The sequence below is a fragment of the Fukomys damarensis genome, unplaced genomic scaffold (genome assembly GCF_012274545.1).
Source record: "Fukomys damarensis isolate Sample0158 unplaced genomic scaffold, DMR_v1.0_HiC HiC_scaffold_32, whole genome shotgun sequence".
NCBI lineage: Eukaryota > Metazoa > Chordata > Mammalia > Rodentia > Bathyergidae > Fukomys > Fukomys damarensis.
In genome coordinates this window covers 9395073-9419463 of record NW_022900944.1, presented here as the reverse complement: position 1 = coordinate 9419463, position 24391 = coordinate 9395073, and the positions used below count along the sequence as shown (strand labels likewise).

General features: G+C 49.8%; 2 protein-coding genes across 7 annotated transcripts in view; one reads left to right on the top strand and one right to left on the bottom strand.

Annotated features, from left to right (window-relative positions):
• Positions 1-24391, bottom strand: part of Pllp (plasmolipin) — a 37593-nt gene that overhangs the window by 12865 nt on the left and 337 nt on the right. For 2 of the 5 annotated variants that reach the window (XM_033757977.1, XM_019209735.2), the window contains exons 2-4: positions 24193-24378; positions 12516-12689; positions 10644-10766 (exon numbers count right to left, since the gene is read on the bottom strand). In XM_033757977.1, coding sequence (XP_033613868.1) covers positions 10644-10766; positions 12516-12689; positions 24193-24327 — 432 coding nt within the window. In that variant the 5' untranslated portion in view covers positions 24328-24378. Of the gene's footprint in view, positions 1-3401; positions 4518-7649; positions 9414-10643; positions 10767-12515; positions 12690-24192; positions 24386-24391 lie in introns of those variants that run through there. The other 3 variants (XM_019209736.2, XM_010638907.3, XM_033757978.1) reach the window with 3 other exon arrangements.
• Arl2bp (ADP ribosylation factor like GTPase 2 binding protein) lies at positions 7-7575 on the top strand. Of its 2 annotated transcripts, XM_010638904.3 has the most exons (7): positions 7-137; positions 714-775; positions 2938-3044; positions 4390-4475; positions 4645-4762; positions 5253-5354; positions 5541-7575. In XM_010638904.3, the coding sequence occupies exons 1-6, from the start codon at positions 97-99 to the stop codon at positions 5352-5354; spliced, it is 516 nt and encodes a 171-aa protein (XP_010637206.1). In that variant the 5' UTR covers positions 7-96; the 3' UTR covers positions 5541-7575. The 2 variants fall into 2 exon arrangements, with proteins under 2 accessions (XP_010637206.1, XP_033613870.1); XM_033757979.1 differs by having other exon boundaries at positions 4666-4762; positions 5253-7570.

Below are 24391 nucleotides of genomic sequence, written 5' to 3'. Positions count from 1 at the left end.
GGGCTCCGCAAAGTAGACCCGAGGCTGAGCCCGAGGCGCGGGCGTGGTAAGAGGCCGAGGAGCCAGCGCGCCCGCTCCGGTAGATGCAGCTCTGCGATGATGGACGCCCTGGAAGAGGAGAACTTGGCGCTGTCCTTGTGAGTGACGGCCGCGGCCCTGCCGAGTGGGTGTGCTGGGAGGTCGGGGGCGCGTTGGAGGACAACCAAGGCTCCACTTCACTTCTGGGGAGACAGACTTTCGGGGAAGCACCTCCATCTCTATCCGGCCTGAACGTTGGCAGTCAGCAAAATCTGGCTTATTTGATCCTCGGAGAGGCTTGGAACAGGGGACCCTGCACCACCGCACCCCCTTCCCGGAGCGACTTCTAATGAAATCTCCCTCTGGGCCAGGGCTCACCCCCGCCGGGTTCGCGCTGACCAGCAGGTGGAGGTGGTGCGATAGCCACCATGCAGTGAGTAGAGCCCACAGGAAATAACTGCGGAGGAGCCTGGGCATGTCCCACGCCAGCTTCAACTATCCTTTCTGCGTTTTGTGATTCATTGTCAAGCTTTGTCAAAGTGGAACTATCATTATATTTAACTAATAGGTCATAGTTGGTCAACGGGCAATTCATCTTGGTATTATTTTTTCCCTTGTGCATATTGAAAGATAACCATAATTTTTTAAAAGTTTAAGTTATTTGAATTAACACCTAATCCTGGAACATTTTTCAGCTCCTCTGCCTCTGATGCAGAATTTGATGCTGTGGTTGGATACTTAGAGGACATTATCATGGGTAAGTTTCCATGGCACAACCTGATCTGTGCTCTTTCTTAGACCCTTGTTTTTGAAATCAACTTGAAGGGTTACTTTGTAAAAATAGAGTATCATGTTACTTGTACATTTGTAGCACAGCTTAATGCTAAGTGAGCCTTACCAAGATTTGTCTTAAAAACAGCCTTGGAAAAAAAAAAACAGCCTTGTAAAGCTTAAAGCAGTTGATCACCACAGATTTGGGGGTCTAGGGGACTTACTCCACAATAGGGCACCTAGAATATGGACCACTTGTCAAAGCTTCATGAAATAACCTACTTTATTTCACATGGGGTATTTTGGTTTTTGGTAGTGTTTTTCTTTTCCGTTGTTGAGACAGGGTCTCACGTATAATCCAAGCAGGTTTTGAATTCTTTTGATTCTTTTGTAGAGCAAAGTGACATCAAACTTTCAATCCTTTTGCCTCAGCCTTCCCAGTGCTAATAACTGTAGGCATGTGCAGCCACACTCAGATTTTAGATAGATGTACCTTAACATTTTCACACCGTAAGACAGAATATAAAACCATATGCACAAGTGTCCATAAGAAAGCAAGATATCAAACGTCACTTGGGTCTGTTTTCCTGAGTTTTGAGTTCCTATTTGTGGATTCTTAATTTGTTTTTGTTTTTTTTAGTCAGGGTCTTGCTATGTAGTTCAGGCTGGCCTAGGTGATTCTCCTGCCTCAGTCTCCCAAGTGTTGGGATGACAGGTATATGTCACCATGCCTGGCTTGTGGTTTGATTTTGGCATTTGTAAATCCTGCTATGTCACAGTCAATTTTTTTTTTAAAGACAGGGTCTCACTGTGTAGCCCAGGCTAGCCTCAAACTAGAGGTGATCCTCCTGCCTCAGCCTCGCCAAGTGCTGGCACCACCACACCCAGCTAGGCTTAAAATTTTTAAAACAAACATGCACAGAGAAAAATGAAAAATTTGTCTACTGACTTAAACTTTCTGAGAATTAGGAAAAGACGGTGTTACTCACTGTACAGCTTAATCTTAGTTTAGTCTGAAAATCACTGACAAAGTCTTTGAACCTTCAGGACCTGTAAGATTCATGCATAACACCCAAGTACAGACACGGCCATTAAGCTCTCACCTATGAACTTGAAGATTTCTGGGGAATACTGAAGAATCTGCTTATTTTGTCCATTATGAGGTCTGTCTTCTGAGGAGAAATGAGCCTTCTCTAAGCCCAGGTTATTTTTCCCAAAGTCTGTGTCCTTTTTGAAGCTTTTCTTTTATTTTTTGAAACAAAATTCTATTTAGTTGTTAACATTACCTATTCCCTAACATTAAGCATTTGTGTGAACTAATCACAAATTGTAACTTAAGTTCCACCTAGCAATCCCCTATGACCGATACTATAATCATTTTTGTTTTCCAGATGAAGAAACTGGGAGTTAGAGAAGTTTGGCAAATTGCCATAGGTCACACAGGTGGTTGAGGTGGGATTTGAATTTAGGCAATCTGGTCTGTATCAGGCCCTGCACTTTTAATCACTATACTGTTTTCAATACTGATGTAATAATTAAAGTAGGAGAGAGGGCTTCTTGCCATTTGGTTTGAAGCCTCCCTAATTTGAGAACTGACCTTTGTAGACATAGCAAACATATAATTTCTAAAAGAGAACCAATTTGTACCTTTACCAATAGTGCTAGGAAGTTCCTAAGCCAGCCTGTATAGATGTGTCTGAAATGAATGGGCGTAAGGTGTTCATTGTTACACAGAAATGTGAACATACCTAAGCATACCAAACTGTATACTTTAAAATGATTAACATGAATTGGGTATAGTGGTGGATGCCTGCAATCTCAGCTCTCAGAAAGGCTAAGGCAAGAGGATACAAGTTCCAACCCAACCTGGGCAACTCAGTAATTTTGTGAGACCTTGTCTCAAAGTAAAAAAAAAAAATAAAGAAGCACTGGGTATATAACTCAGTGCAAAGGACCTGAGTTCAAACCACAGTACCACAAAAATAAATAAGACTGATTGGTCTGTTTCAACATCAGAGTCCCTTTTACCCCCTTGTAAAACATCAGCTTTTCCTGTCTTAGACTGGCTGCTGAAAAAGCAGCCCTCTTATAAATCAGAATGGCTTTTCATCTCCATTAAAAAGATTATGTTTTCCCTACTGTGTTCAGATCATGAGTTCCAGTTGCTACAGAGAAATTTCATGGACAAGTACTACCAGGAGTTTGAAGATACAGAGGAGAATAAACTCATCTACACACTCATTTTTAATGAATATGTAAGTAGATTTGTTTCTTCTACCACGTCATTAGTGTTTCTTTAAAATTTGGATTTAAGAGCTAGGCACCATACCTATAATCTCAGCACTTTAGGAAGCTGAGGCGGTAGGATTGCAAGTTCCAGCCCAGGCTGGGCAACTTAGTGAGATCCTATCTTAGAATAAAGAAGGGCTGGGGATGTAGCTCAGTGTGAAGTTCCTGGGTTCAATGCCCAGTAGTACTAAAAAAATTGAGTTTAGAATCAAGAGGCTGGGGCCGGGGATGTAGCTCAGTGGCGCCATGCCTGCCTGGAAAGTGCAAGGTTCTGAGTTCAATGCCCAGTACAAAAGAATCAAAGGAAGCTCAAAATTTGCACATCTTTTAAAATATGCCAGCATTTATTGCCAGGAATTCGGATTAGAATTTTTTAGTTCATTTTCCTCGTTTTCCATTAGTTCTCTCTTGGGGCTGTTTTCCAAAAGGCTTTCGGGCAACAGTTAATGAGTATGCAGTTTCTTAAAAGAAGTTTGGCCTCACTGTAATCCTGGCCTCAGCTTCAGTACAGTTTACCGTCCCTTGCATTTATGTGATTTTGACAAACCTTTTTTATTTTCGTGCTTTTTTCTACATAATCCAGTAAAGTACACACAGCTGTTAAATAAATGTGAAAGAGACCAAGATCACTCACTAGGTAGTGGAAAAAACAAGACTGAAGTCCAAGAACCTCAGCTCTTCACCTTTGGATTCTTAGACCATACCCTGAAACCTCTTGCAGCCTCCTGGATTCACCTCATCTGTCTAAGAGTTACACATCTCTAGTACTTTCTTTCCAAACACAGAAGCAGGCATCATGGAGCAAACTGGCTCAGGAGGAGCCATGGCTGCCTCCAAGTGAGCTGCTCACACATTTAGTCTGCACAGGTTCCGTCTACACAGGAAGAGGAGCTCAACTCATTGCCTTCCTGACCTGTGCTGGAGAAGGGGAGCTCTGATGCTCTCTGCCTTTACCCAACTCGTGTAACCAACTTGTGATTACACAGCTACTTCCAAATGTCCCCCTGGGTACCAGGCAGGCCCAGGACTTAGCCAGCACAGGACCTGGGTCATGCTTCCCTCTTGAATAACCAGTACTTGGCACAGAGCTTGTTTATAAAATAGGATCTCAGAGGGCCGAGGATTTAGCTCTGGTTCCACTGCTTGCCTTGCAAGTGCAAGGACCCAAGTTTGATCCTTGGTACCAAAAAAAAAAAAAAAAAAAAAAAAAAAAGCTCAGAGATTCCTGCCAAGGGCTGGAGGGTGGGCTTTCTAAATACGAGTCCTGCTTCCCTAAAGTATGCTATGCCGTGATGCTTCCCACTGCTACAGATTTCTCTAGTGGAGAAGTACATTGAGGAGCAGCTGCTGGAGCGGATCCCAGGGTTCAGCATGGCGGCCTTCACGACAACGTTACAGTGAGTCCAGCTTGACTGTCTTGTTTCTCACTTCCCTCCTTCCTGAGATGGAGATAAAAACACCCTCCCTTATTTTCTAGTGAGAACCTGGTGTTAGGTGTGGGTGGGGGCCCTTCACCACCTGTGTTCACATTTTGCAGAGGTTCTGTCTTAACATTTGTTCCTGCAGCTGCCACCCTGTCCTTTACAGGCACCATAAAGATGAAGTGGCTGGTGACATCTTTGACATGCTGCTCACATTTACAGATTTTCTGGCTTTTAAAGAAATGTTTCTGGACTACAGAGCAGTAAGTTACAACTGTTAGCTTATCTAGTCACACTGAACTACTGAGAAATTCCCAGTGAATACAGCCATCTCCTGTGCATCCTCCTGCCTCCCTCTGACCCCCCAAACTGGCCAGTGTCTGTCCAACAGCCATCGAAGTGAGGGTGGGGTGGGGTTACCACCCCACTCATGCAGGGACTTTTTCATGCTTTGGTGATACAGGCCCAGGTGCCACCCTTAGGGTTCCTAAATAAGATAAACCCCAAAGAGCTGGCATGATTCTGTCTTGCAGGCTCTTCATAAGAAATATATTTTCCAGTGAAGAGCGAGCAATACATGTTTCAAGTACCTGCAGCCAGTTTTGTGCAGAAATGCAAAATAAGCCACCTCCCGGTCCTGTGTACTCCCTGGTGGCCGTCTCCACCCTGCCACCAGGAACTGTCCCTTCCCCGCACCACAGGCAGGGTCCTGAACCAGAAAGACCTCTTGAAGTTGTTTCTTTTCTTGTATAGGAAAAGGAAGGCCGGGGGCTGGATTTAAGCAGTGGCTTGGTGGTGACATCATTGTGCAAATCATCTGCAGTGCCGGCTTCCCAGAACAACCTGAGGCACTAGGTAATGAATGGGATCATTCTGGAGGTCACCAGCTAAAGGGCTCTGAGACTTCAGCTGATAACAGGAGAGTGCATTTTGGAAAGCCTGCTATTCTACAGCCCTTCATTCGTGTTAAGTATTGGTGGGTCAGAAACATGACCTGGTCCTCCTAGCCCTGTTTCTCCTGAACCACCTTCCTTTATTTAGTACCCCTAGTGCTCCTCCCTGTGGACATCTCACTTGGATGCTTCTGAGTCAGGAACTGGAGCAACCCTACGCCAGCCATCCCCAGCGTGCACACTGATATGGCTGTCAGTGGTGTGCAGGAGCTCAGTCACCAACCCTCTATCCCTGCAGGCTTGGCATGAGTCCTTTTGTGTATTCATAGCTCTTTTTTACATAGGTCAGAGTTTCAGACCTTAAATCTTAATGGGGTTTTTGTTAGGGAGTATTAATCCAGGGAGTCACTCTCCTGAGCCAGCCACCCAACCTGAGATCTCAGAATCTGCCATGACCCCCTCCTGGCTGGAGAAAGCAACCAAGAGAGATGCCCTTTACCTATAAGCTCCATTGAAAATCCACTCCTGTCTCACGTCTGCAGTCCTTGTAACACCATCTTCTGCTGGTTCTGATGTAGTCTTCCCTGTTTCTAAACGTCTCTTTTTAAACATTTTCAAGAAAATATTTTTATAGATGAATACTCAGGCTAACCTCGTGGATATGATCTTGGAACTTCCATGATTACCCACTTAAAGATCAAAGTATTATATGCTGTGTGCTCTGTAGTTGTCAGTGCTGTGAAGGCAAAAGTACTTCCTACATTGCTGTGGATGCATGTGCTGCAAATAGACTGAAGGAAGCTATCTTGCTATTACAGTAAATTAATGCTATCCTGCTGTCGAAGCATGTTAAGAGTGTTTCTGCACGCTTGCTTAAATCTTTTCCATATAAGCCATTCTGTTTGGGTTTCTGTTGGAGTACGTAGAGCCTCTGCACCCTTTTCTTCCTATCCAAACCTCTCCTGCCGATATGGTGCTCCCTGTCTGGCTCAGCATGAGTTGTGGCAGTGGACCCTTTACTGGTCACCTGTCAGCTTTGACTTAGCAGTGTTTGGTAGACCATTTCCGACCTGGAAACAAGTCATGTTTCTACAAAGAAAAACAGTTCAATTCTTAATGTGTACTTTTTTATAGTGAAAATAAGAATCTGTACTTCTTTTCACTTCACTTGGCCATTCTGGTTTTAAAGGATAAGCTATAAAATGTGTGTTTTTCTGTACTAATGTGTTACTTACTTTTATACCATGAGTAAAATTTGAGGTGTTTTGCAAGAGCCATCACTCTAAATGAGTTATCCCTACCCCTCAATGTAGCCACCATGACAGCTATTACTGCTTTGGTCCCTCCAAACCCAAGTCACTCTCAGAGCCAGCTCTGTCCATGCCATCTCTGCTGGGCTGGCTACCCTTCCTGCTGCTTTGTAAGTAGGACCGTCCATCACAGCCGACACATTAGAAGCAGGTGGTAAGAACTGTTGGTCAGCCTGCTGGTTGAGAAAAGGCAGGCAACAAGTCCAAAGATGAAATAATGAAGACCAAGAAAAAAGGGAAACTGTCCTTTTCACCCTTTCTACACAAGAAGCAGCTTCTAATCCCAGCACTTGGGAAGCTGAGGCAAGAGGACTCCCATGAGTTCAAGGCCAGCCTGGGCTACATAGTGAGTTCACTGAGGCCAGCCTGAACTACATAGCAAGACCATGTCTTAATAGTTTACTAGGGATTGACCCTTGTGTATCATTGGCAGGCACTTTACCAGTGAGCTGCATTCCCACCCTTTTTAGTTTTATTTTTGAGACAAGGTCTTGGCAAGTTGCCTAGCTGGTCTCTAACTTGCCATCCCGCTGCCTCAGCCTTCCAGATAGCTAGGATTACAGGCATGTGCCACCATGCCCAGCATATTTTTCTTAAACTAGAAATCCTTTCTTATCCATTAACTAAGACTGGGATGTCATGCACGTCCTCTGATGGGTCTCTGGGATGGCCTGGGGTGAGTGACATTCAGGACCAGCCCAGTAGGCAGCTGCGCTCTCCTGGAGCTCAGGACCCTCTATTCCTGGGATGCAGCAGTGAAGAACTCAGTCTGTAGTGTCTGCCCTCAAGCAGCCATGTTAAGTGTCAGAAAGCCAGGTGGGCTCTAGCTTGTCTAGGATTTTGTTTTCTCTTAAGCCTCAAACTTGGTTGCTCTTCTTTTTTTTTTTTTTTTTTTTTTTTTTTAATTTTTAAAGCATTTGTATAATAACGACATGCATGATTTTTCATGCATTGGTTGCTCTTCTTTAAAGTCAAACTTTTTCCACCATGATCCTGGAATGACTATAATTTATTATTCAAACTTTAAACATTGAATGTAAAGAGATGCTGTTAATATTATACCAGGACACAGCATAAACTGGAGTATGGGTCCCCCTGTGATCCCCATCCCTCAGTAACACAATGGGTCATCCACAGCTGTTTGACTCTTCATTTTTTGCCAGTTGAAAGGACCACAGAGCTGGGCATAGCGGCACATGCCTGTAATCTCAGCACTTGGGAGGCTGAGGCAGGAGGATCACCATGAGTTTGAGGCCAGCCTGGACTAGACAGACCGTCTCCCAAAAAAAAAGGGGGTTGGGGTGTCATCACAGGGTACTTAGAAATGCCTTTGGCCTATCGTGAGAGTGCTTCCCTCTGGTTTTAGAAAAAGGAGGTTAGGAGAGCTGAGCTGTCTCTACCAGCTCTCAGAATCTCCTGATAGCTACCTTGTGTCATCTCAGAGCTTTACAGATTTTTGAGATCGATGACAGTGTTGAAATCCTATATCTGTAAGATCACCTAACTTGCTAATAAAGCCAGGGTGGTAACTAAATATTGTTAACCCTGGAACACCTTTTTTGTTACTTGTTTGCAGTGTGATGCTAGGGATTGAACCCAGGGCGCTGTACCACTGAGCTACATCCCCAGCCCCTGGGATACTTAGGAATAAAAGGAGGTGCTTTTGAACTTCTGCCAGGACTGTCCAACAAGCAGGCAGGAAGTGTGGGTGGCCTCCCTCAGGACACAGCTGGCTAGTGGTGCTGAGTGAATCCACAGCTCGAGCTGCCCCGTGATGGGCATTCTTTCCATGGTCTTATCCTGCAGCTGCCTGGAATTAACACAATTCAACAACTGTGATTCCCCACATCTTTTCCAAATGAGCTATGCCATCTTTATTTTTGTAAAAAAAAAATACAACAAAGTCATGACCAACCACATTACAGCTCACCAGGCAAAATCCTACTTCCCTCCCTCCGTGTCCCATGTGACTAATCAACAGCAAGGGGGAAAGCAGTGGCACTGATGTTGGCTTTTCCCAAAGGGAAAGTTACAGCTGAGACTGGCTGAGGGAGGGGGACCCAGAGAGGTTGGATGTCATTGAAAAGGTGCTTAAACCCGATTTGTGTTAAATAACCAGGAGGTCTGAAATCCTGTCTTCTCATAAACATCTCCCTACAGGTGACAGGGTTACTGGGGGAGGAGAGGATTGGAGAGAATGGTTTGTGCACCCTCAGCTCTCCCGAAACAAAGACTGAGATAAGTCTGAGTGGCTTGTTAGGTTCACACTAGGGCAGGTCAGGGCTGCAGGTCTGAGTCTTAGTGTGTTTAGTGCTGGTGAGAAGGGTGGGCCCCAGGCTTGGATGCTGAAGCCCTCTGAAGCCCCACATCCCCCACCACCTTCTGCTGAATAAGAGGCAGGGGGGAAGAGGTCACAGCTGTTGGCTCTTGCCAGCCATCACAGCCACTTCAGGCCTGTGTCCTTAGGCAAGCTGGGAGGGCAGGTGCAGCCCCACCAGGCTGACTCCTCACAGGGCTCTGCCTCTGGCTCTTGGGTCCCTGCACTGTGACCCAGCAGCAGCTTCAGCCCCAGGGTGGGCCACGGCACAGGTGCCTTAGGCGTAGCCACCAGACATCTGACTGGTGGCTGCATTGCTGCCCTCTCCTCGCCAGGCCTGGAAGCTGAAGAATGCGCTCACTCCGTAGGCGACCATCACCAGACAGGCGAAGAACTGGAGGAGGGGTGCCGATGCGGTCAGAATGGACATAGGACATAGTAATGGGCAAACGTGAGGACCCAGGTGGCCCTGGGAGTAAAACCAAGGGCACCACCTCTCCATTAACCAGGACAAGCTGTCCAGTAGCCCCTACCCCACCCCTGCCCTACTTGTTGGACAGCTGCTTCCTATGGGCCTATGGGGCTATGGATGCCCCCATTCCATCCAAGTGGGCGAGAATTAGATCCACACAGGCAAGGTATGTCAGGTGGCACCACGGACAAGCAAGAGTATCAAACTGGACCGTGAAAGGAGTGACCCTGGACTAGGTCCTACTTTAGAGACCTAGCAAGGACTCAGTTTTTAAGAGGATGTAGCTCAGTGGTAGAGCGCTTTGCCCACCTTGCACAAGGTCCTGGGTTTGGTCCTCAGCACTGCAAAAAAAGCCACCCTGGAATTTTCTGGAATCGGTTCTATCACTGCACTCACACCTGTATCTGCATTCAAAAGCTCCACATTTCTGTCCTGTTCACAGATTTCAAGGCTGCTCTACCCTGGTCATGACCATGCCTCCAGGCACATTCCTTTACCTCCCTGAGCTAGAGGCTCCTTCCTTTTAAAAGGAAGGTGTGCAGGGTCTTGCAGAATGAAGCCGGACAGATACAGAGGGGACTGAAGACTTTTCTGGCCACTTGACGTGGGGCCCAAGTTTGGTCTTCATAGGAGACCGTATAAATCCTAGACATTGTTTAAACCCAAAGCTTTTGCAATGGGCACTTGTCAAAGGAGGAGGGCCATAGTTAATACTGTACAAGGGCACATTTGACCATAAATCAGTGTGTCAAAACTGATTTTCAGCAGAGTTCTAGTTAACTCAAACTTTCACTGACCACATATACCATTCCCCAACTCTTCTGGGGTTTGGGGGTTTTGTTTAGGACATGGTCTTGCTATGTAGTTGAGGCTGGCCTTGAACTCACTTTGTAGCTGACTGGCCTCAAACTCAGGGATTCTCCTACCTCAGCTTCCTGAGTGCTGGGATAACAGGTATGCGCCACCACACCTGGCACTCCTCCAGGTTTTACTGGGGATTAAGGAAACCTGAGAGCAGCCTGGTTCCCTGCTGAGACCCACTGAGAGATCATCTGGGGACCACTCAGGAGGTGTCAGGTGCCTGGCTCAGACCGAGGGGGCCAGTGAGTTCAGAGTCAGGGACCCTGGCTTAGCACCGAGGGATCTACTCACAGAGGCAGCTGCACGCTGGTTATATGGCCGGGAGCCCTTCAGGGACGTCTGGTCCACTGCCGCAGAGCAGGTGATGAAGGCAGTGATGTAGAGAACGGTGGCAGTGACATTAAAGATCATGAACTGGGAGGTGGGGAGAAAAGGCAACACAAGGTGGCTCAACAATTTCAGGAGCAACGGCACCATGTAGGGCTTAGGATCCCAGCGTCAGGAACTCAGAGGACCCAGATGCTGTATGAGGAGGCCGAGGCAGACTGGCAGGAAGGAGCCCTCAGCCGGCAGCCAGGCCCTTTCTACATGCAGGCCCCATGGAGCCAGTTAGGTCTTCAAACTAATGGTCCTCAAACATTTGGTTTGTGCATGGATTTGGGGGCGGGTACCAGGGATCGAACTCAGGCTCTTGTGCTTGCAAGGCAGGTGCTGGAACCTCTGAGCTAAATCCCCAGCCCTAATGGATTTTTTTTTAATTGCCAACATTTTAAAACTAGATTTCCTATAAAAACTTAAAAATTCATATAAATTTTTTGTATCAAAAGTTCTTGGAGGGTTGGGGTGTAGCTCAGTGGTACAGCACTTGCCCAGCATGCACAAGACCCTGGGTTCCATCCCCTCACGCCCAGCACTGCAAAGAAGAAAAAACAAAAACAAGATTTGGCACCAAGGGGCCTGTAGTCCCACAGGCAACAGGTGGAGCTGAGTAGAAGCAGCTCCCCCTGGACCAATGCGTGTAGCATTTTCTAGAACCCTCCTGTCCCTCCTGTCCTTCCTCACTCTGCCAGTCTAGCCTGGGCCCATCCCACCCAGCCTTCTGTATTTGCATTTCAGTCCTCCCTCCCCATCAGTTAAAGGCCCTGAGCACAGAAACAGTGCCTGCCATTGGGGCCTCAGGGATGGAGCCTCCTTGAGGAGACAGCTGCTTGGGAGCCCCATATCCCAGCCTCAGAGATTTGGGGGCTGCCGGCTCAGGACTCTTCTTTCTTAGAGGCTCTGGGAACACAGGACAGGGACAGGGGGCTGGAGCCTCGGCCTGGAAGTCAGCCTACCAGTTCCTCTCCCCTCCAAGCCCAGCCACCACTGCACACCTGCCTGGCTCCTGCAGTGATGTCAAGATCTAACAAACCCATTCTGTCTGGAGGATGACTCACATTTCCTCTGCTTACAAAGTCATTGAATTGCAAACAGTGCTGCCTAGTCGAAGCCTTGCTGGTCTTACAATCGTGTGCCTCTCTGCTCACTGAAAGGCTGGACCCCAGCTGCAGGGGTTTTCCAGGTCAGAGAAAAAAAAAAACAAAACCAAAAAACCAGCAGCTTTCTCTGTATCTGGTCAGAGTACTTTCTACCCTCCTCTCAGTCCGGTGCCCCCAAGGAGACTGACTAGGGGCAAACCCGGGCCCTAGTGTCCTCTCCTGGGATGCAGGGCCCTCTGCAGGAAAGTGTCCTAGCCTTCCTGTGGCCTGGCCCCAGCCTCCAGCTGCCCATGGGGTCCAGCCAGACACTAACCACCCACACAACACACTCAAATGCTGACCACCCTAAAAAGGAGAAATAGGTTCAAGATTCCATGTGGCCTCTAGTGAATTCACTACACAGGCCCCACCCCTTCCCAGGCAAAGTCTGGAGTGTGGCTCTCAGAAAACCACACCCCTGGGGCCGGGAATTAGCTCAGTGGTGCCACCGCCTGACTCAAAAGCAGAAGGCTCTGAGTTCGATCCCCCGTACCAAAAAAGAAAAGAAAACCACACCCCTGAACATCAACCCGCTCCCCACCTGCTCCACAGGTCAGCTGAAGACAAGTGGGGAGGTCACTAACCATTTGGGGAAGGTCACAGTGGCTCTGTCACAGCCACCCTCAGTTCTCCGGCCCACACTTACCACCAGCGGCCAAGGCACCATGTACAACTTCATGTGCAGCTGAAACAGGTAGATGATGAAGAAGACGATTGTCACCAGCCAGAGGAAAACAGCAACGAACATCACCCAGCCATAGGCTGGGTACAGGTGGTACGGAGTGTCCGCAATCAGGGCCCACACCAGCAGCCCCAGCGCCTGGAGGGATGAGACAGCACAGGGCCGGTCTCCCAGAGCCCCACAGTTCTGGCTGGAGGCAAGAGATCAGGCCCCAAGGCCTCAGCCTCATTTCTCATTTAGTCAAATACTGATTTGGCTCCTGCTGTGTACAACAGTGCTGGAGCTTCTGCCTGGTCCCTCTTACTTTTGTTGTTAGGTTTTTTTGAGGTCTCACTATGTAGTCCAGGCTGGTGCTGAACTCACTCTGGAGTCCAGGCTGGCCTTGAACTTATGGTGATCCTCCTGTCTCAGCCTCCTGAGTGCTGGGATTACAGGTGTGCACCACCACGCCCAATCCTCTTCAATCTCCACTGTTCTGTGTGACACTGGCCTCTCTTAGCTGAGATAGTATGTGTTCCAGGATACCTTCCCTGCTCCTGTAGTCTGGACTTAAGGCCCTTACAGACAGGCTATGTGGTATCCAAGGACCCATTGAACACACCCAGCTGGAGGCAGGGCCTTGTTAGTGAGGACCAGGGCAGGATGCCTTGGAGCAAGCTCCCACTCGTCCCCACCACCCCTAGGTCATCTGGTCTGAGACAGACACATTAGGGTTGCCATGATCCCTAGTGCTTGGTAAGGTTATGCTCTTTTCCATTTGTTTGCTTGTTTTAGAGACAGGGTCTTGTTATGTAGTCCAGGCTGGCCTCAAACTTATGGCCATCCTCCTGCCTCAGCCTTCCAAATGCTGGATGACAACCGTGCACCACCACACCCAGTAATATTATGTTCTGAGAACAAATAAATACTCTGAAGTGGCATGTTCTGCCCCTTCTCCAGGTGAGAACTGGGTATATCAAGGACAAAACAACTAGCTTTCCTCTCCAGCAAGCTCCTAGGGGCCACTGCCATGTTTTGCCTCATTCCAGCCATTTGAAAGGAAGTCAGAAATTCAGTGAACTGAAAATCGAGAGACCAATCCATGTTCATGCTCCTATGCACCTGTCAGTCCCTTCTGTCATTTATTACTCACTGGCTTTGTCACAGCAACTGCATACTTAGTGCCTCCTGTTCTGCACCTGCATGGGGCCGGGAACATTGCTCCCCTATGGCCCTTTCATCAGTCTGTACCTTTTGTTACCCCCACTTTTCAAGACGATCAGGAGGCATGCCTCTTGTCACCATGGATAAAAGGCAGGGCAGGGCTGGAACCCAGATCTGTCCTTCCCTGCAGCTTTAATACCATGAGTTCTGAGTGATATGTAAAAACCAGGGCACTTCAGCTGGCTCCACGGGCACAGCTGGCCTCACCCTGTCCTGGCCAGCCCTGTCCTGCCTCCAGCCCCACTCTTGGTTTCCACATCCATAAAGATAGCCGAGGAGATGAAGCCTAGATAAGCAGTGGGAATTTCTAGTGCTGCCTGGCCCGGTGCCCAGGGAGCCAGCCTCCTCTGCTTCTGCTCCAAAACAAGGAATGTCCACTCCTCCATCGGAACCAGACAAACTGGTTCCCAGGGAGACCCAGCTCAGCACAGGGAACTCGGTCCACTGACCCTTCATTGGCCAATCACCTCCTGCAAGCCCCCACCCAGGACTCAGCTCCAGAAGCCACAGACCCCTGAGCCTCTCACAGCTGGGGCCCACCGAATCCCTTCCTGCTGTGGACCCCACTCCAGCAGGAAGAAAAGGCCAGAAGACTTGTCAGCTAATCAGAGCTGTCCAGAGCAAGAACCATTGCGCTTGGCAGCTGGGGGCAGGGGCTAAGGCAGGAGACCCACCAGGGCCTCACTCAGGTCCCTCTGCCTGCGGCCCCCAAGCATCCCCTCTCTAGGCTCAGCCGTGCCCGTCCATCTGCACACCCACTGCAGCATGGTATCAGTTCTCATGCGCCCGGTGCCCGCCTGCCAGTGAGGAGAGCCGGATGCAGCCCTGAAGCAGTGGGTCACACATGAGCTCCACAGAAGAGATCCACGTGCAAAGAGCAAGGAGGTGAGGGAGGGGTGTGCGTCCCCGGGAAAGGCAGAACTCGGTGTCCTGTGTGTCCATCTGTCCCTATGGAGTGGCCCCAAAAGCGTCCACATGTACATCTGTGTTATGTTCTCACACATTCATGCCCCCCCTACACAAAGACAGCCAAACTTCCTCTTCTCCCTTCTTCCAAACTCTAAGGTCCCTGCGAGGCCTCCCCAGGAAAGTACTGCAGGTAAATGAGAACTAGAAGCCAAAGGGTTTCTAAACAACTGGGCAATGGGAGATATTTTTATGGGAACCACCTGCAGGGCCAGAGAGTGGAGGATTTGTCACAGATGCCAGGATAGGAGGTATTCCCTGCTTCAGCTCAGCTCTGCCACTGTCCCCAGAAACTGCCTACAGTGACAGCACGACCAGTGGCCTGCTGTAGGCGGTGTGTGTCCTTCTGTGACTCAGTGCAGGTTTTCCCTATTACCTCCTGCTGTGGTGGCAATGGCATCCCTAGGTTATGTCCTAACCCCAAACCTGATTTGGAGAGAGGGTCTTTGTGGATGTCAGTTAAAGGGAGGTCACACTGGATCAGGGTACACCTAATCCCATGACTGACCCTTACGGGAACAGGAAACTAGGGCACAGAGATCACATGAAGATGGAGCCAGAGGCATGAGCCAGTGTCCACAAGCCAAGGAGCACCAAGAACTAACAGTCACCACCAGACACCAGGAGGGAGGCACAGGACAGATTCTCCGGGCGCCTCCTCAAGGAGCCGCCCTGGTCGATGCCTTAATCTCAGACTCCAGCCTCCTGGACAGCGAGACAATACATTTCTGTTAGTTTTACTACATCACCCTGTTTGCAGAACTTTTTCTGAATTTCTCTCCCTACCTGTGGCAGGGTGCCATGCTCCCTTGTGACTGAGTGGTCACACTGGTGTCAGGTGCAAGGGAAGGTTGGCCTGCTGACTCCCTGAGTTCAAGCTCAGGCCCTGTCAGTGTCGTAGCTGAGTGACTCCAGGCAAGAGACGTCACCTCTCTGCTTCATGTCTTCACCTTCAAAAGGTGCTTACTTCATGGGGTGGCTCTGAGGTGTAAATGAAGTAATACGGGCAAAGTGGTTGGCAGAACTGAACTCACCCCAGGTTCCTATCACTCGGAGAGCTAGGAACATGGGTGAGTCAGTCCTCCTCTTCTGAGGTAGTTGGTATGCATGGCTCCCAGGGCTGTGCTACCACAGTGAGGAAGAAATAATCCCAACATCAGCCCCAGGCACAGGGCCCACTTGATAAAGGCCCTTCCTGAGTGCCAGTGCTGCCCACCTTGCCAATGAGGCAGCTGGGCTGGGGGTGGGGAAGCACCCCGTCACCTCCTCCAAGGCCAAGGGGACCCTTGGGCAGACCATTAATCCCTTAAACCTGCCTTTCCCCCCTGCATGAGAGTAGGAGCGTCCTCACAGGCCTCCTCCAGGTCCCCTCCCTCTGTGGAGAAAGGGTCCAACAACCCCACAATTGCCAAGCTAACTCCTCTCTGGCCCAGAGGTAGTACCCCAACTCTCCTTTTATCCTCCCCACTTCCTTGGAGATTCACAGTGTGGCCTTGGGAGAGTACCAGCCATTCTGAGCTGTTTTGTCATCTGACCCATGAGGAAGTTGGATGGGAAGCTATGTCTATCCCTGTCACCTCACAGGTGTGTCCCGCAGGAGAACCTGAAGGGAATGAACAGTACAGGCCACAGCAATTGTGTGGCTGGTGGAGAATCCAGGGCATGGTAGGAAGTGATCACAGCACGAAGGAGCCAGGACCTTTGGAGGCCAGGGGAAGAGAAAGCACCTCAGGCCTGGAGGATGACATTAGGGTCTTAAACTCAGTAGTTGCTGGGGCAGGCAGGACACAAAGGATTGAGGAGGCCCAGGGGAGGTTTCTGGATCACAAGAGCTATCTGCTGGTATCTGGTGGGGACTTGGGCTTGGGACAGCCAGAAATGCTAATTCTGTAAGCAACAGTAGGAACCTAAGTGTACATGTGAGGTCTCTAGTTCCAACACTGGTAATAAAACCAAATGTTTTAGGGGTTTTTGTTACGTTTTGTTTTTTGAGACCAGGTCTCACTATGTAGTTCATGCTGGCCTTGAACTCACTATGTAGCCCAGACTGACCTCAAACTTACAGCCATCCCCTCCTGCTTCAGCCTCCCAAGTGCAGGGATTATAGGTGTGCACCACCATGCTTAGTTAAAACCAAATATTTTATAAACCATGTGAGGGTGAGGGCCATTGATGGCTGGGGAACCAAAATGGCTGTTCTTTCTCTAGCCCTCCCTCTTCCCCTGACTGCACCATCTAGGAAACTCAGGCCCAGGTAACCAATGACCTGTCCCGGAGTTCCCGTCACTCAGGACACATCTGGGCAGCCCAAGGACACTCAGAACTTGGCCTGGCCAGGCCCAATCTCCGCCCCCGCCTTGGCCCTTCTCCCTACACTGAAAGGGCCTTTATGGGGACAAAAAGCCACCCATTGTGTCACGCGAGACAAAGGGGCAGGGGACAGAGGCTCCAGGCGCCTGTGCCGGCCACACCACCGCCACACACCACCACTCCCCGTGCCGGGGGAGGGTGCAGGAAGGCACCATGGAATTCCCACTCCTCAGGAAGCCCAGAGCCAAGTCAGAACCAGCATGAACTGCTGGATCTTTGTGGCACCCTGCCACCTCTGGGCCTCCCCTGTGCTATCTGAAAATCGGGCAAGTGAGTGGCTGAAGTGGTCGCTCTATCACTGAACAGACTCCTGAGGGCCCACTGCATGCCAGGAGCTGGGCAGCCAGAGGCCCCCACAGAACCAGGAAAGACTACTGTGTTTGAAGGAAGCGTCACAGAAGGGGGACAGCCAGAGGGAGGCTGACTTCCCCACAGCCCTTTATAAAGTAAGCTGCTGTTGGAACTTTCGGAACTTTCCTGAGCCTATGCAGCCCCAGGGTGGCAGGGCTGGCCCACCTGACTCAGGGTCTTCCTCAGTCCCCGGGTCATGGGTACTGCTATTCTGGGTTACCTGAGTAAGCCTCGCCCATCTCAACTGCAAGGAGTGGCTGGAGTCCCCTTCCTACTGAAAAGTCCATTAGGCACCTGATCGCCGGCCCTCCAAATTAAAGCTGGAATGCGGCAGAGCAACCCACGACTGTCCCCAGCTGCTCACGTGCTGGTGCTGCCTGACCTGCGGCTGTGCCTCCTCCCACCCTCACCTCCCTGCTGAGACCCTGGCTGCCACCCTGGTCTTCTTCCTAGGCAAACTCTGACCCAGTCCAGCAACAAAGGGCTGGTGCTCACTTGGTCAACAACCTGGCTGGGCTCACTGTGCTGCCAAGAAAAACAGCTCCCTCCTGCCACCACCTAGAGAGGTTCCCCAAAGCTGGGGAGGCCAGAGTAGGGGTTCCGGTGCCCTGAGAACATCCAGGGTAGGAAATCAGGCCCTGCTCTGCTTAGCACTCCACCAGGACCCACTCAGCGGACAAGGAGTGGTCACACCCACCCTGTCACAACCAACCACCCACTGCCTGCGGACAGGTCGCACACTTGACCCCCTCCCTCCCTGACATGGACGTCCTCCTTCCTTGAGGAAACGGCCACCCGCCAGTAACACAGCTCAGGGCTATGGCTTGCTGCGGTGTGCTCTGAGAATAGTGACTTCCGCTCACACACAGCTCCAGACAGGTGTGTTTCAACACATCTCCACACAAAGGCGTACTGCACGCACTCCTGTGTGTTGTGTTTTTAACTTGGCCTTACAGCGAAGACACTGTCCATTGTCACAGAGCTGCTTTCCTGATTTCTTTGAAGGTAGGAAGGTACCTTTTTCCTCACTGCACCAAGGTATCCTGACATGTTAAGCTGTCCTTGGTGATGGACATGCATATATATCATGCAAATACCACCATTTTTAAAAAAATTTTAAATCACTATTAAGCAGGAAACCTGGACTATCACAATAGCAACTAGCTGTACAATGAAATGCAAGAATATTGTAACCATGTTATTACACCTACACAGAGACTTTGCCCCAGTCCTGGAGCGCTCCTTTATAGCACTCCTCCCTTATCCACAGTCTTGCTTTTTGTCACCTGTAGTCAGAAAATGTTACAGGAGAATTTCCAGAAATAATTAATTCATAAGTCCCAAATAACTTAGTACAACTTATAGTACATTGCTATAATCACTCTACTTTATTATTAGTTATTTATTATTAGCAAATCCCTTACTGTGCCCAATTTGTAAGTTAAGTTTCTCATAGCTATGGTAGTACACACAGGGTTTGCTACAGCCATAGTCTCAGGCCTCCCTCGGTGACATTTTGAACTCAATGCCCACTCCGCCCCCAGGCAGTCTTCTCTGCATGATCTTTTAGGATGTGATTAATACAGATGATGCGAAACTTGCTAGGATCTATGTTAAACTTCTTTAGAAAAGGGAATAAGAAAGGGAAAATAAATTAAAAAAAAAAACTCAGTAATGAAATTCACATTAAAGAACCCTGAGCATGGTTTAAAAAAAAAAAAAGAAATCTGCAAATGCCAACAACTCAGGACATTACAGACAGACCAGGAAATATAAAAGGCTTGGAAACATTTTTTAAAGGAAAACCTCACTCCTAAACAGTAAGAACAATACTACACCGACCTGCCCTGCTGACCTGTTAGACTGCACATCCAGAAGCCTGAAAATTCACCCCGCTGGGGCTGTGGGCACAGGCGCCTACCGGGAGGGCGTGGGACCTCTACAGAGGACATTTGGCAATCGCTGTCCAAATCACAAATGCACAGGCACTCTGACCAAGCGGCCCCACTTCTGGAAATGAATCTCACAGAGCACAGACACATCAGTAGCGTTCACCTCTCACAGCACGGGGTGAAACATCAAGAGAATAGAAAACCCAAGCATCTGTCAACAAAGGAACTGGCCACAGATCACACCCAGGCTGCACAACAGAATATTAAGACACAAAAGGCCAGGCGTGGTGGTGCCCACTTGTAATCCCAGCACTGAGGCGGGCTGAGGCAGCAGGAGGATTGTTGAGTTTGAGGACAGTCTGAACTACACAGCAGGTGACTGTCTCAAAAAACAAAACAAAAGTTATAAAAGGAAGCAATCGCACTCCCTGCACTCAGAAAAAAGACACATGTTTACATGAACAAGGAAATGTGTAGAGGACAAACTATCTCTGGTAAAATGAGGAAAAGTAGGCCTGGACACCCATCCACGTTTACATGTATTGCCTTAAAGAAAGTCTTTAAATGCTATATGGGAAACAGAATAAGTTTGAAGTCTTCAGCTGAAACCAAAGAGGAACAGAGATTTTTTTTTACTTTGCTCTTTTCCACTTTGTTTTATTCTTGAACATTGGAAACCTATTTAAAATATTAAGGCAGGAAGCTGGGTGTGATGGTGTGCACCTATAATCCTAGCACATGGGAGGCTGAGGCAGGAGAATCACACCAAGTTCAAGGCCAGCCTGGGCAATATAGTAAATTAAAGGACAGCCTGAATTACAGAGTGAGACTCTTGTGTCTAATGAAATAAATGAATGAATGTGGGGCCAAGGCTCAGTGGTAGAGCATTTGCCTAAAATGCACCAAACCCCAGGTTTAATACCTAGCACAAAAATAAAAAACAGATTCAAAAATTTTTTTTTTAATTTGGCCTGCCTGAGTGGCACATGCCTCTAATCCCAACACTCTGCTAAGCTGAGGCAGGAAGATTTTGAGTTGCAGCCCACCCTGGTCAATTTAGAAAGTTAGCAAGACTCTGTCTCAAAAAGATAGTAATAATAAGAAGTTCTGGGGATGCAGCTCAGTACGAAGGCCTTGGGTTCAATCCCCAGCACTGGAAGAAATAAATAAAAGTAAGTAAATTATAAATTATGGACATGAAGGTATGAAACAAAAAATTGTATGCACACAGCACAAAGTGTGCTGATCTAGGACCTGCCTAGTGGGACATCATGGGGAAAACGAGGCCTGGTAAATGCACAAATGCCCTGCATATGGGTTTTTAGGTGAGGTGGGGCTTTGTGTAGCAATATGCACACTTTGACCCTGCCAAACAATCTGGGTACCTGGGTGGAGGGCAGCTGGGATGAGAAAGACCACATTTTAATGATTACCCTTTGTGACACTTGGACATTTATTCTACTATATGTGTATATAATTTTTTCAAAGAACAAAACAATTTTTAAAAACACAATGGAGAACTAAGTGTAGAACATGCTATAGTCCCAGCTACTATGGAGGCTGAAGCAGGGAAATCTCAAGTTTGAGGTCAGCATGGCAACTTTGTAAGATCTTATCTCAAAACAAAACAGCTGGAGATGTAGCTCAGTGGCTGAGCAAACACTTGCCTAGCATGTAAGAAACCCCGGGCTCCACCCCAGAAACATGAAAAAATAAAAAACACAATGAATCCTCTAAAAAATCTAGAATGGGGCCGGGTGTGGTGGTGCACGCCTGTAATCCCAGCACTCAAAAAGGCTGAGGCAGGAGGATCGCTATGAGTTCAAGACCAGCCTGGGCTACATAGTGAGTTCCAGGTGAGTCTCAACTACATAGTGAGACCCTGTCTCAAAAAAAACAAAAAAAACAAAACAAAACAAAAAAATCTAGAATGGGCTAAATGAGCTGCGGCTACAGTGATCCTGTGGACTACTCTGCCATGATTAAAAAGGATAAGCCAGGGCTGTTCTGTCAGGAAGAGAACTCAGACGCATGGGGTGTGAAGAAAGCAACTTGTTGAACAATAGATACAGAATAAAATTTTTAGTGTCTACAAAAAAGCCAGGTAGGGTGGTATAATCCCAGCACTCAGGAGGCTGAGGCATGATAATCTGAGTTTGAGCCCCACTTGAACTCCATAGCAAGTTCAAGGGGTCTGATGTGGAAGGAGCTTGTGTCTTCTCATTTACTGCCTCCTCTATGTAGCCCTCCCTGATCCCTGGAGGGCAAGCACTGGGCCTGGGGTCTCTACCACTAGCTCTAGAACACCCCTGTGCAGGACAGTAGTGAGAGCTTGGGCAAAAAGAACTGTCTTTGAGGGCCGGGGATTTAACTACCTTTGAGCCAGGTGTGGTGGTGCATGCCTGTAATCCCAGCACTTGGGAGGCTGAGGCAGGAGGACTGCTGTGAGTTCCAGGCCATACCAGCGTGAACTACAAAGCGAGACACTGTCAGAACAACAAGAACAACAAAATAAAAACCCAAAACAAAACTACCTCTGTGCCTCAGTTTCCTCACCTGTGAAATGGAGAACAGGACACAAAGCTCTTGGGAAGGGGCTTGGAACCTGCCGCAGCTGACCACAGCTGTCCTAGCTTCCAGGCAGAGGGAGCAGTGTGTGGGGTGAAGCCCCTGTTTCAGACCCAAAGGCACTACCCGTTGCCCCAGAAACAGCTCAGGAAGTAGCTTCTCCAGCACAGTTATGAAGGCTCTGAGGTGCTGTTTCCAGACTGACAGGAGCCAGAGCACAGGGCGGGGGTAAAGGAAGCCGCCTGCAGGGCACACCCAGTTGCTAAGTGACTGGTGACCTAACCACAAGCTCCACCACACGACTTGGAGCTGACCTCAGTGCCTACATCTGGACGAGGGGACACAGATGCTGAGCCCTCATGGAAGCCCCAAAATGGGATAGGGATATAAGCCTCCTCTGGAGAGTTACTGAGATCCCTACAAACCACATTCCAGTCCCTTTTGCTCCCTTATTGAGATCCTCATTGGGCCAAAGGCTAACAGGATCAGGACCCTCACAGCCACCCATCCTCATCCTTGGTCCCAACCTCACCCCACCCCTAGCTGCCAACAGAACCAATCCCAGGCTGGCAGAGGTGCACAGGACCCTGGGCTTATGCACACCGCGAACCTGAAGTGCTCTTCAGCTCCAGTTTCCCCTAGAGCAGATCACTCACCCATCTTCCCCGAGCCTTCCCGTCTCCAAGCCTAGGCTCACGTGGTGCCCTGCCCTTAGTCCTTTTCCCGGCCTCTGCCTCAGAGTTGTCCCAGCTCAACAGCTACCTCCTCCGAGAAGCCTTCCTCCAGGCAGACTTGATCTCCCTCCTGGCTGCCGGCTCATAAATTACCTGGCTCCTCCCTGAGCCGCAGGAATCTACCTGCCCATGAGAGGCCAGCACTGGGAAGCCAGGTCAGTAGCTCCTCTCTACCTGCCCCTACAGGATTTTGCTTTTGCGGTGGGGTGGGAAGGGGGAGGCCAAGACTTCCACCTGCCAGGCAGGTGCTCTGCCACTGAGCTGTAGCCCCAGCACCCACCCGCAGATTTAAATTGGTCCTGGAAGAGGGTGTCACCCCCACACACAGGACGTTGAATCTCACCAAATAACCAAACAAAAAAAGCCCTATTCTAAGAAATGAGTTTAAAAATCTTAAATATGTAGATCTCTAGCTGCAGCTTCCTGAAATTAAAATAATAATTTCACATTTTTTTCCAGGGTGGGGTCCAAAATCTGCATTTTAAACAAACCCTCCAGGAGATTCCGTAGCTAGGATGGGGGAGGAGGCCGCAAAGGGAAAGGGTGGAACCCAAGGATGGATGGGGGTGGAGGTGGGCGCTTCCCTACGGGGGGTGGAGTGGGCAGGAAAACCTGATCTCAGCCTGGCACCGCAGTGACCACCCAGCTCTCCGGCCTGGGCCTGGCAGCCTCGCCAGCACCCAGCAGTAAGGGGGCGGCGGGCGAAGCCCACTTGCTGGACGGTAATGGAAATTGGATCCAAGCCCATCTCCAAGTCCACCCTAATGCTGTGAAGGTGGACAGGGCCTTCAGCTAGTGGTGGGGCATACAGAGGGGCCACAGGAAGAAACGGAACGACCCCAGACCCGAAGCAGGTGGCAGAGGTGGAGGGGCGTTCCCTTCGGTGGCCTCCGCGGGAGTCCGCAGAATCTGGGAGCCTCTGGCTTCCCACAAGTCCCTCCTCGGCTCTGGGCGCTATATTGTTCGCCTCGCAGTGCCGGCCAAACCGGCTGGCACCCGGCAGGTCACCCAGAGGGAGCCAGAGGGCCCCCCGTGAGGGGGCCCTTGAGGCTGTGCCCGGCCGCGTGTGTGGGACCCGGTGTAAGCTCCAGTTGGGACTGGAGAGCTCCAGAGCGCGACCGCGCGGAACCGCTGGAGCTGGGCAGGAGGGGGCCAAGCGTGGACTTTGCCTTGGCCTGGGTCCCGGGGAGGGCTGGAGATCGTCCTGGCTGAGAGGGGGCAGGGAAGGAGGAGACAGGTAAAGACAGAGCCGTACGGTGGGAGTTGCAGCTCAGGTGGGCGCCTCTGTGTGGCCGAGGTGACCCCCCGGGCGGCGGTGGTGGGTGTGGGAGCCGGGCACCCCGATCACGCGTGCCCAGTGCGTGTACTAGCAGGGAGCCCCGTGGTGAGAAGGTTGGAGCGGGATGGCGGGGTGTCCATTCTGTAAGCGCCTCAGGTTAGGCAAGGTTGGGGAGATGCTGGGTGCTAGGAGGGGGCGACGCTCCGGAGTCTCCCCCGCAACCCCAGAGAAGGACGGGACCCCAGACACACCCCAGCCCGTGCCCTGTGAGCGCTCACCAGCTGCAGCAGCATGAGCACCCCGAAGCTGGAGCGCAGGAAGCCCAGGTCTGGGCGCAGAGCAGACGCCGAGGCACCGGCACCCTGCGCGGGGCTGCTAGTTCGCGTGCTCACTTTCGACGGGAACTCGGCCATGGTGGCTCAGCTCGGTCCCGAGGTGGCTCCGGCAGCGTCGCCGCCCTCCCCCTGTGGGTGCGGG